The following is a 12617-nucleotide window of genomic DNA, read 5'->3' as shown; positions in this document are numbered from 1 at the left end:
TGCTTTCTTTTCTTTTAAGTCCTGCTGCTCAAGTACATCCTGCTCGAATCCAAATGGTCGTAATGCCTTGGTAGTATGAGAGTAGGACGTAGAGAGAGGCCAGCTGTATTGTGGGCCTGTCAGTCATTTGTCTGCACTCTTTCAGAATTGCCTGAGCTTTAATAGGCTTTCCCATTAAGTCTAGTTAACCATCATTCACCATCAGTAGGTCGAAGCCCGGATTAATTGTTTCTCATTAATTGCAAGATTACATTTTCCAAATCATTACAGTCTTTTCATATCTTGCTCTACAGACATTGTTTCAAACAGCCATATTTCTGCATTTTCCATCAAAGAAAAGATGACGCATTCAAGATTAGTTTTACTGTTGAAATATAGTTAACAAAATGTCTTACTTGTGTGTTTTTTTAGGGTTTAAAAATGTTTTTGTCTAAGAATGGCTGGAGATTAACCCATTGCATTAAAGGTATATTTACTCAAGTACTGTGGACTTTGTTCCCAATCACTTACATGAACGCTCATTAGGACGGGATCTTTTAATGGCCAGTATGAACGGGAGGAATAATTATATCAAGCAAAACCTGTTTCAGCGTTCATACCGGCACCTGACTATTGTTTTTAGACAGACTTGAAAAATGATCAACCTATCCCTAAATGCTTAAAGGCGATCCGGGCACCGACAGCCATGATCTGGTTGTGTTTGCAGCTGGGGGATTTTTGGTGCCCTTTCAAATGCATGTGGCAAAGTTATTGATCCTAACCCTTTGACGGCCATAAAGGACTTAAAGATCAAAGCTAACCAAGCTGTTGTTGTGGCCTTCTCTACACTGCTCGCTCAGCGACTGAGGCACCATCTCATACACGCTTGCTGGAGAATGTAATGGCCCAACTCAACCCGCTAAAGCATAGCCTGCTGCTCTTAACTCAACCAGGAAGTTGTATAAGATTTGCAGGTATGGAAGGTAACTATATATTTACTCAAGCATATAGCTGTTGTTAAGTACAATTTTGAAGTACTTGTACTTTACTTGAGTATTTCTAAATGCTACTTTATACTTCTACTCCAGCACATTTTGTAATTTATTTCTATTACATTTATTTGATGGTGTTGCTTTGCAGATTCAGATTCTTATGAAGGAGACATAACATGCTCACTTGTGTTTTGGGTTTTCACTAGAACATGTTCAAATGCTCTTTTATCTTTCTCAAGCCGTCTGAATTTACCTGTAATCGCTCTGTCTGAAATGCTCCGTTTTAGTGCGTTTCAGCGGAATTGTGTTGCTGGGCAACAGTTTGGGTCCATATTTACTTCCTGTCAGCTGATGTCACTCACATACACTGAAACCAGAAATAGACTGGGACACATTTAGAATATGTATGTTTCAAACTGTGAAACCATTGTATTGTGACACCACAGCTGTACGGAAATCCTGACGGATCGTTCGAAGGTGCATATTACGAGATTGGGAGCCTTTGGATTGCCTCTCAATGGCTCACAACATGGCGACGTCTGAGCCAGCGACTCGTAGCTGACGGTGCTGACAGCATTAACAGCACAAACTACAGCAAACGTGCTGACAGAACTAACAGTTTTTTACCTAAGGGGGTACTGGACGCTGTCAGTTGGGATGGCGTCATCAGCTGTAACCGCCATATGAGAGCAGTTCAGAGCCGCGGCTGTAGCCATTGGGGCACGCGCACATGTACATGCACTAAAAGCACAACAGGCCGGCCAGCTTTGTCAATAAAGCAAGGAGAAGCTTGGATAACAACACACACACACACACACACACACACACACACACACACACACACAGAGGGAGAGAGACTTCATTCTCTGCTCAGATAGACATTTCTCTACGATATCTTTATAGCGAATAGTTGGTCACCACTATATTAATGCTCCTGTATATTGCTCCTTTAAAGGCATAGTTTCTGAATACAGGCTTTGTGTATTTCTCCATGGATTGACCGTTTTAATTAATTAATGCATACATAATTAATAATATATTATTTAGAAATGGGCCAATCTACATGGTGAGTTTTACTAAGTATTAATTAAGTATAGTTTTATACTAAAACCTGTTTACCTTTTGAATGCTTGACTTTTAATTGTATTTCTACACTGTTGTATTGTTACTTTTACTTACTTTTACTTATTTATCTGAGCATTTCTCCACCACTGAAGATCAGCCAACTATTTCTGATCTAATTGCAAAATTAGACAAATCTCCATTGATGTGTATCTTTTTTGTTTATTGTTACTCTTTGATATTATGTATGGGTGTATGTGACGACTGCAGGCTGGAGTTAATGCTGATAATTGATTTTAATATATTTAAATAAAAATGAAAATGAGACGTCTTATTTCATAGAAGATCTATATGTTGAGACATTAACATATTGATTGGGCTTTAATTTACAATACCCAAAACACCAAAAACTTTGATCAGTTAACATAAAATAACACACCAGAAAACTTTATGAGCCTTTCATCATTTCTTTTCAAATCACAATAATCATCCCTTCCATCAACCCAGATGAGCCAAAACAAAGTAGAAAGGTACTTTATTGTTTCCTTAGTCCGAGTTCCTCATATTTTTCAATTCCTTTAATGATTCACATCCTCAAGCCTCGGCAAGCATGCACACACACACACACACACACACACACACACACACACACACGTAAAGAGGTATGTTTTTGCCATGAAGAGAAACCATTTGCTCATTTTGATGGGGGCCTAAAAAAGAGGTTGAGCTGTCTAAGTGGATTTTTCATTACTAAATGTAATAGGGCAAAGAAAATTACATCTGCTGTAGCAGGAGGGGTATTAGAATTGCTCATGTACTTTTTTCATTGATATTTCTAATGGCCAAAGAGGTACAGTGCAGCTGTATATGAACATTAGAGAAATTAGCACAGTGCTCTGTTTCCAATGTGAGCGCTCTGTCCCTCCTGTCTCAGTCTACTCCACTCGCCTGCTATTTGCAATTTGGAAAAGGTACAGCCAAACTAACAGGGGAATGAAAAAGCATATTTTTTTCTCCCTGCTACAGCTCCGGACTGAGACAGAAGTGGAAGCCTAACATCGAGGAAATAATATTGCAAATGGAAAGCTATTAGGGCTGTCGAGCACTTTCTCATGCTTCTGAAATATGTCGATTATCATGCACTGCATGACAAACTTTTAAAGACTCAAAAATTGTAATTTCCTCACAAGACTGTGCAGTCCAGCCTTTCAATGAACCTCCGATCCAGAGTGCACATGTAATATATTTAGGAGGAAATGATCTCAGCTCTCTGAGAGTTGGATTCCTGCTCTAAGTGTTTGGTTCATGTCCTGTGTGCTGTTTTTGTTCCTGCCCACTTCCGTCTTGAATATTTATTGCCGAAAAGGCTTTATTCATATTATATATATTATATATATATATATATTAGCACTGATGGAAGAAGTACACAGATCTTAACTTAAGAAAATAAAAACTAAAGTATTGCACGAAACATTTAATTAGAATCGGCTAAATAAATCTAAAATCTAAAAAATAAAACAAGCCACTATGCAAAATGGCCCCTTTAAGTGTGCTGTATTATTATACATGTTATGTTTATGGATTATTATTATTGACATATTACCGAACATTTAAGCATTTAAATGTACAGATGTTTGAGGTGGGATTAATTGTGACTACTTTACTGTCTCGAAAAACACAATTTTTATAAACTCATTGGTTTGAATAAAGAGCTACTAGAGCTTTGAAATAGATAAAACTAAAACACTTCCCTCTGAAGTCAAAAGCAGAAATAAATGGAAATATTCCCCAAATTCTATTTCTAAAGTACTTGAGTAAATGCACATTATCATCGTGTAATATATTACTTTACATTATCTGACACTCAGTTGTTAATTAGTTGTAAAAAAAATCTTTTGACAAAATATTGAGCTTTCTATCGATTACCTGATGTGCATCAACAGATGGAGTTTATTTGGTTTTTCTATTTTTGTCTGCCCACTTTAAGGACTTGAAACTTAAATTGATTGGTACTTTCATTTAATAGTACTACACTTATATGTGGACCTTACGTTCTTTTATTCCCCATGTAGTAATTTCTCCCTGTTCTTCATCCTTCTTGTTTCCTTACTTAATATACACCTGGTTAATATGACACAAAAATAAACAAAGTAAACACATATTAAGGAAATGTATTTTCTCATATAAATTAGTTGTAAACAGCTACAGGGGCCTCCCCATAAAGCCGCCTGTCATTAACTACCAGTTAAATATATACATTATGTATACGGTGATGTTTGACTGCAGGATCCCTGTGGCAACACACCCGTTATGTTTCATTTACTCTATCACCCAATATTTATTCCACTTGTATCTCCCTATGGGATGCCGCGCTCCCCCTCTCCATCGTATCAGGCCTCATTAGCACATAACAGGTTATCGACATGCATAGCAGGGCCCTGATTTAGACGTTCAACCTGATTAGCCCGTAACGAACAGAGATCCGCTACCTGAATGGAAGTGCACACAGAGCCGTAACACAATAACAAACACGTATGAGCCCACAGACGCACACAATGTAAGCACACACACGTACCAACATACATTCTCTGCCGTGCATTTCTTAGCCTGTGTCCTCAGTGCGCTCATTTTCACACTGAGGCAATTGAAGTGTGAGAGACTGACACCTAATTACATCGTACGATGGCAGACAAGACACAAATCAATTTGAGTTGCAAATTGTTGAGATGTTTCATCTTCAAGAGACATTTCCGACACCCCTGACGAGCTACACGATAATATTGCAGAGCTATACATTAAATGACCATTATGTGTGCTTAAACAGTGCATATCCCAAAGGTGCGTTTAATAAAGCTATTTCAAACCAAATGAAACACTGCTATGTCCGGTTATTGTTTTTAATAGTTATTCTTTGGGAATAAAATACTCATTTGACAAGGAGAAATGGAAATATGAAATTAGCAGCGAGCTCTTACTTCAAGCATGTTTTAATAGTCAAAGAGTGAGAGAAAATTGTAAAACCTTCAGAACAGTTTTATTTCAATATACAGTAAATACAGGCAAGGCAACGAATTTGGGGTTTATTCATCAAAGACAAAAACAGATGAGGCTCTATAATGAACAGAAATAATCGCAAAGCATGGCCTCTCCTTTATCTCCCTTTCCTCTCATCTCCTCTGGGGGGAGTTTATTAAAGACCCACGCTGCCCTTGGATATTCAATAATTTTTCAGTCAGAAGCAATGGATGTCCTGAATGAATGCAGAGGCTGGCAATTCATTACAACAATCACAGTATGAATTATTTTCTCCCCCGATTCCCTGCTCTCATCTCACATGCTGCACTCTTCTCTTCACATTCGTGTTTAATGTCACATACATTAAAAAGTTTGAACTTATATGTTGATAACCGAAAATGTAGATATTAAAGATCTGTTCACTTTGCATAGGAGTGATGCAGTGCGTGTCAAGCAGAAAATAGCTCTATGAATAGATGAATGAAATCCTTTGATGACAAAATGACAGAATGTCACATTCACATATAGCAGATGGGATGCATTGCAACACACTGCCTGCTGATCATCAGACATCCAGTTCACACATTCTGCTCTCCAAATCTAAAGCAGAAGGGCAGGTTAATCACCAAAATGCTTATATTTGCAATTTTCCATCTCTGCTTAAAGGCAATATACTCCTCCGCTGCCTGTAATTTTCTGATTATCGCCCACTTCCCCTCAACCAGTCCTCTGTCTATTTTCTCCCGTCTCTCAGCCTCTGCTCCAGCTCCTGGAATACTTTCTCATTGACTCGGTCCGCCTTGGTCACCACAGCCTTTCTGCCGTCTGGTTGAAGCGCGACGGTCATAATGCAGCACATGTCCACCAGGTCTTCCTGACACCTCTTCATCCCGGTGTCCAGCTCACCTCTCCGGGCTGGGTCACGCTTCAGAGCCGCCTTTCCCGCCACCGAGAAGCCTAGCAGGCCCGTCAAAACCTCATCGGACAGCTCCACGTCCAGGTAGCCAGTTCCATCGGATATTGTGGCGCACACGCGCCAAAGGCCGTTGTTGCTGCTCAGTTTCCCCACGAGAGTCACAATGAAAGCTTTGACTCGGATCTCTGCGGCGTGAGGTCTTGGTTTGGACGTCATCTCCTCTAGCAGGCACAAATATGTAAACGGTGGAGATGTCAGAGTGAGGGCAGGGACCGAGCCGTCACTCTGACGGTCTATTTTTACAGATTCAAATGCTGCATTGTTTGGGTTATAATTGTGCCCCTGAGGGGTGTTGTGAGAGCTCTCAAATGAAAACCTTTCTGTTGCACTCCTTGATGAGTCGCTGGTAAGTCTATGACTGGAACCTGAAGTTCCTGTTTTGTTGGTGAAACTCTCTCGGCTTCTACTTGGTTCTTGTTGAATAGGGAGCTGATTTGACTGTCCGGTCCAACCGGTTTCTACCTCTGCAAGAAGGCAGTCCATATCGTCATCCATGAAATCACTCTCATCATTAGTAACACAGCCTAACTCATGCGTTGGCTGGAGAGCTGCTGCTGGGGACAAGACCTGCCCTGTAGCTTCCTTAACACAGCCTTCATAGTCTCTTTTCTGTGTGGTGGATCTTGAATTGCTAGAACCAAGCCGTGACCCAGGGCCATCCAAAGTGTGCTGCTCAAACTGAGCAGTTTGGGCATTTGTTGCCCTGTTAGGAATTCCCGTTATTCTGTCGCTGCTCTGTGTTGTGCCTCTGTGACTGCTGACAGACTGCGTGGTAGCATTGTCACTTTGTTGAAAAATCACACTGTCCAACTCGTCCAGAGGAAGATTGTCAAAGTCCTCATCGGGAAAGTCATCGACTACCATGTTGTGATCCGAGAGCTCCTGTTGAATCGAGAGGTCGGGTTCCTCTTGTTGGCTATGGTGGCGATGACCATGGACTGAACCACCTCTGTTGCTCTGGGCCAAACCACTTCTGTAAGAGCGGGCAGAGGCTTCATTTCTGCAAGAGACCCGCCAAAAATGTTGGACTTAAATAATATAGTTTCAAACCAGCATGTATTTTCAAGTTATTGGGCCCAATGTGCCAGAGGTATACCCCAAAAATTCAGCTATGGAACATTTTACGCTACATTCTACAGCTACAGAAACAAGGGGATCGAGATATAAGTCAGATATTACTCAAAGCGGTTAAGTCTTATCTTTGAGTAAAGCCTGAAGTTGGTAAATTTACAATAATTTGACACCAGACAGGTTGTTTTTAAATCATAAGTACTGAACTGCCTTTGTCGTTCAAATCAAAATGATCAAATTATGTGGCAATTTACTTTCATTTGTTTCCGACTGTGCAGGAAATTCACAGGACAGCAGGCAGAGATAAAGATAGCAAAGGACAGAAATCATATATAAAATATGTCCGTCTATAGGTAGTAGAGTCAGTAAGTGGTAAATGCTTCTCAAAGTAGAGGAAAGATAAACGCTGAGATTCTTTCTGAAGACAAACATTATGCTAAAATTCAAAATGTCAAGGTGTATTTGCCCGGCAGTGAACATCGAGGAGTTCCGGCATCAAAATGTCAATGTTAACCACCCACCTGGATGAGGCTGTCGAGACGAGGCTCCTGATAGAGGAGCTTCTCGAGGACTGAGTGGAGGTCTCACTGAGCGTCCCGTAGCCACTGTCTGGAACAGGCCCCACCTGAACCCTTTCCACCTGCTCCTGGGCCTCCAGACTGGCCAACAACTCTGCATCGTCTAGCTCCAGGTCCTCCACTTCCTGGTTTCCTGAAGAGAAAACAAACGAGGCACAATATCATGATTATGTTCAATTCTGAAATAACTAGCTTAAGATAAGAATTAAGGCGTCCATTTTCCTCCTTAAACAGGCCTTATTTTATATGAAATCTAAATTGTTTAAATGAATTGAATATACCTTGTAGTGGTGCCGGGGGGGCCGCTCCCCCCTGTTGCTGCTCCTCGGGGAGTCCCAGCGTCCGACACAGCACCTTGCCCTGTCAGAGTAGAATTAATCCACTGAACCTGTACACATTATTGCATTTAATACACTGCTTTATGACAACAGCTGAGATTTTGTCACTTTAGAAGCTGTAAACGGTAACTGCCGCATAACAACTAGGTGTACTCTCAATGTTGCATTAAATAAAAAATGAATCACAAGGTGATTAGGACCAAATAGTATTCACATCAAATTTGAAAAAAAACTAATTAAGAAAACACAATCGGCTTAAATCTGCTTTTGATAGACAAGCGAAACCAACAGTGTACCTGGTTATTCCTCTCCACCAGGTCCTCCACTTCACCACCCAGAACCTTGATGTTGGACGCCTTCAACAGAAGCATCCCGAGTCTGCAGACCATCTGCCCTTGCAGCTGCAGCTTCACGCCAGGCCTGAGGGTTACAAGAGTCAACAATCACAATAAAATGTTTAAAATATGGTACAAAAGTTTCAGCAAAATCAAAGTGGCAGTGACGTAGCAGTAATATGTTTATTCATTTCTGATTTCTTGACATTTCCACACAAAATCTAATCTAACATACAAATAAATAACAGTATTCCCTTTATACAGTAACATAACATATTCTTAATTGTAAATATTAAAGACACATTTGCTGGAAAGATGTAGAAAAATAAAAAAATAAAGCAAGAAGTAGAAAGTCATGGTTGGTCTCTTGACATGGTTAGACACCACAATGCAGTTAAATATTTGACAGATTGATTCTTAACCTTAGAGCTGTGCTGAGTGCAGGGACAGACTGATACTCCATGGCCTCCAAGCTCTGGACTCCATCTGTCACCTGTTCAACAGAGACTGTGCATTTGACCAGGAACAACTGAAATCATTGTGAAGTTATTGCAGATTTAAATTCTCAAACTATTACCACATAGGGTTAAACATTATTGCTGCCCTAGTCGGAACCAGTTTCGAAAATAACTTAGAAATTCTAAAAGTCAAAGATCAAATGGCATAAAAAAGAAACTCTATGCATTTTCCGTGGTAGGTTGTTTCGCTGCAAAACTTCCCAAAACCAGCGAAGCTGCTAAAAGCTTATCCGAACGCTTTATTAACCTGCCGTTTGACTGTATGTCAGTGTATGTTAAACCGCTGTGGGTCTTTGCATCCCATGACTCCTAGAACTGAGAGACTTCAGGTCTCGTCAGAAACAGGAAAAAAAGAAAAAGAAAAAAGCCACTGCAACGTTTCTAAGCAACACCAGCACTATTCTTTAGAAACCATAGAGCAGAGACAAGTGTATTACTTAAGGTGAAAATTACAGTCTGTCTGCTCCTTATATTCCAGCAATTTACTCTTTTATATGCTCCCACTGATTGTACCTGTCCACTCTGATTCAGTCAGGAAGAAAAGCAGAATTCTACATTGTTCTACCCGACCAAACACAAAGATCAGGTCTGCTCAAAGAATATGGTTGTACAGTTGATTGAGTAGAATTGTACACACTAGCATTGTATTTACAATGGCAAATAATGGCTCTGACCTGCAATAGTAGCATTCGGGTTGGTCTGGCTTCCCAGGGCCTCTGGGTGAACTGTGTGACAGCAGACACCTCGTCGTTGGCACAATCTGAGCCCCTCCACTTCTGCATCTGACCATACGCAGGCTGACTGATGTCCAGCAATGAGTCAACCTAAAACAGAGTGGGACCTTTGATTACGTTGCCTTTTCCCTGCGTGAGAATTTCTATAGAAAATCTAGTGAGATGAAAAACTACAGTCATATAACAAAACAATGTATACATACTGTGCATGAGAATGTCTTATTTGTTATCTTGTGGCTCCCATCTTTGAGCCTTGGAACCAATTCACATTTAATTACTCTGTCTCAGGGTTTCCAGCTGAGTTTCCATATGATGGAAAACTGAAATCCGGTGGCGCTTTGTTAAAATATGGATTCTATTGTACTCCAATCATCTCTTCCCCACGGTATCATGATAAAGTGAATGGGAATAATTTAGACTGCTATACTATTCAGCAAAAAATGCCTTCAACCACATTTTTTAAAGAGCCAACACAACAACATACACAAACTTCAGTGAGCGCATTATACCCTGACAGCTACATTGCACAATGGGAAATATTCTGTTAATTTCTTTGCTCAATGTGGACTGCCATTTCCACTGTAACATGAGTTTGTTTGTGTTTTTATTACAGGGGATATTTGTATTCCCCTCCCCCCTCCTTCTCACCTGTGTTCTGCTGCAGCTGCATATATTGTCCTCGGCATGCTGTTTAGACCTAACATGGTGGTTTTATTAGCCTTCTAGACCAACTCTGGCTAATATATAATTTTCTACTGATCAATGGGCATTGTCCTGAACATAACATACAACAATAAACATGAGATTAAAAATACAGCGTAAAATTTATGATCAACAAGCCTGTACCTGGACACAGAAGGTGCCGCTGAGTTCAGTCTTCTGGGCCCGAGAGAGTCCTTCAGGGAGAACAGGGTAGCTCAGGTCCCTGAGGTCCGTCAGCAGCCACTGGTCCAGCGCCTAAAATGTCACGTCATGCAGAGAGGCACAAGTTTATTCCCCACTGTCAGATCTATTTTATGACACTCTGTAATATCAGTTATTTGACAAGATGTTTATACTTCACTACTTCCGTTCACTTCCATGACATAAATGGCCATCAAATTATTAAAAAGTAGGTCTCTTGTTCATGATATGAACATCCTAACCATAATCGTTCAAGTGCACTTCCTGGCTGAGATCAAGCGACCATGTCGGCCACTTCGGTGAACTGATATCATGTCATGTTCCTGGAACCAACAGGAGTTGGCCCGTGCCTTGAAAAACTGAGCATTATCCTCCTCAAGTATCAACTGAAAAAGAAGAAGACGAGATAGACTTTGGCCACGGAGGGATGCAGCTGTTCAGCAACGATATTTAGGTACACTGTGGCGTAGCAATAATGGAGGAAAACATACCCCACATGACGCCACCACCAGCTGGTGACACCAGGACGAATCCATGCTGTTTAACACAAAAGAATTGCCCTGCTATCAGCATGTTGCAACAGAAACCAGGATTTGTCAGACCAGGAGGTGTTCTTTCACTCCTCAAATCGCCCAGCTATGCCGAGGCCTACCCACTGTAGCATGATCTTCCTCTTCTCAGCTGGCAGTAGTGGAGCCTTGCACGGTCTTAGGCCTACGGCTTTTGATGCTCGTCTGCTCAAAGGTTCAATGAGTTGTGCTTTCTGTGTGTTGCATGTTTGTTTAGCGGTCAACAATATTTGAAAATTGCAGATTCATTTTTTTGTTGATTGACTAATTATTTCAGCTCCGCACAGCGATGGGGAACACTATATTGGTGAAGCGGCAAGGACCTTAAACTGAAGACTGAGTGAATACTGGAAACAGACATAATCAGCTGTATGTAAACACCAGAACCAGTTAAAGCTTCAACTGGGACGAGGTCAACGGTCATCAACCAGGAGTAAATGGATGGCTGGAGAGGGATCAAGAGGACATTCACATCCAATGCAGGATACCATCTTAAAATAGAGACAGGAGTAATCGTCTCCCCCTCCATATACGACCACCTGTTGTCACATCACCCAAGTCTCATACTTAAGTCACACATCATATCACAACTGAGCAAACTCTAGACTGTGGTCATTTTGCATTCAGCTGCACAGACACATCCACACATCCGGCCTACCTGTTGGTTGATTTGCTGCTGTGACAGACGACCTGCGCCTCCTGCTTCTTCCTGCAGCCACTCCACGCAGGCTTCCAGCCAGGCAAAGGGCACCTGGACGTGCCAGGAGGACTGCAGCCAGGCTTGGGTAGCATGTACCACTGCCTGGATCTCAGGGGCCATCCTCGTCCTTTGTTTGTATTTGACTTAGGCCACTTCCTGAGATTTCTCCAATGTTATCCGTTATTATATGAAGCCAGTTGCGTTATTCATACCCAACTACATTTATCAGTAATGGCTTATTAATGGCTGACTCTGGATTTAAAGGGAGTGTTTATGTTAAGGGATTATCTACTCTCTGTATATCTTGTGGTGATGTATCGCCCGGAGAGACTATTATTTTGCTGTGGTCACATTAGCTGTGATAAGCCCTCTGTCTCTGCGGGTGGTCACGTCTGGGTACTGTGGAGGAGAGTGAGGACAGATTGAGTGAGAAATGCAGGCTGGGATGGCATGCGACAGAATAATAAAACGTCCAAGTTCATATAGAAGTTACCTACGAGTCATGGAGGCAGCCTCTTCCACGAAGTGTTGTGGGAAGTAGTTAAGGCGCCAAAGTTGACCAATGTTGGTGCTACTATGCCTTAGCTTTGAGTCCATACAACATGTTTAAGTTAAAGAGGCTTTTACATACAACCGCAGCTGTTAAATATAACAATTGTGCCCCTACAAGTACCTAGAAAGACACCACGTAACATAAGCCTTGCAGATCATGACACCTTATATACAGGAACAACTTGAGCAACCTGCAGATCAAACTGCACCCGGAAATAGAGCTAATAGTGTTATTTTGGAAACGCCTCTTCTGTTTTGATTGACGTCTCTTCTAGCCAATGGTTACTCTCGCCTG

The 12617-nt window shown here is 41.3% G+C and overlaps 1 protein-coding gene across 2 annotated transcripts; it reads right to left on the bottom strand.

Moving 5' to 3' along the window:
* Window positions 1-5020: 5020 nt before the first annotated feature.
* On the bottom strand, window positions 5021-12586 carry rmi1 (RMI1, RecQ mediated genome instability 1, homolog (S. cerevisiae)). Of its 2 annotated transcripts, none has more exons than XM_031856291.1 (9): window positions 12264-12586; window positions 11729-12169; window positions 10445-10555; window positions 9539-9688; window positions 8769-8839; window positions 8308-8431; window positions 7955-8033; window positions 7617-7806; window positions 5021-7024 (listed from the first exon to the last, which is right to left on the bottom strand). In XM_031856291.1, exons 2-9 carry the CDS (start codon window positions 11888-11890, stop codon window positions 5782-5784), a joined length of 2130 nt encoding a protein of 709 aa, XP_031712151.1. In that variant the 5' UTR covers window positions 11891-12169; window positions 12264-12586; the 3' UTR covers window positions 5021-5781. The 2 variants fall into 2 exon arrangements, with proteins under 2 accessions (XP_031712151.1, XP_031712150.1); XM_031856290.1 differs by having other exon boundaries at window positions 12268-12586.
* Window positions 12587-12617: the final 31 nt, after the last annotated feature.

The sequence above is a fragment of the Anarrhichthys ocellatus genome, unplaced genomic scaffold (assembly GCF_004355925.1).
Source record: "Anarrhichthys ocellatus isolate YVR2014 unplaced genomic scaffold, GSC_Weel_1.0 scaffold17, whole genome shotgun sequence".
Lineage (NCBI taxonomy): Eukaryota > Metazoa > Chordata > Actinopteri > Perciformes > Anarhichadidae > Anarrhichthys > Anarrhichthys ocellatus.
The sequence above is the reverse complement of the archived record's forward strand: the minus strand, read 5'-3'. Positions and strand labels throughout refer to the sequence as shown.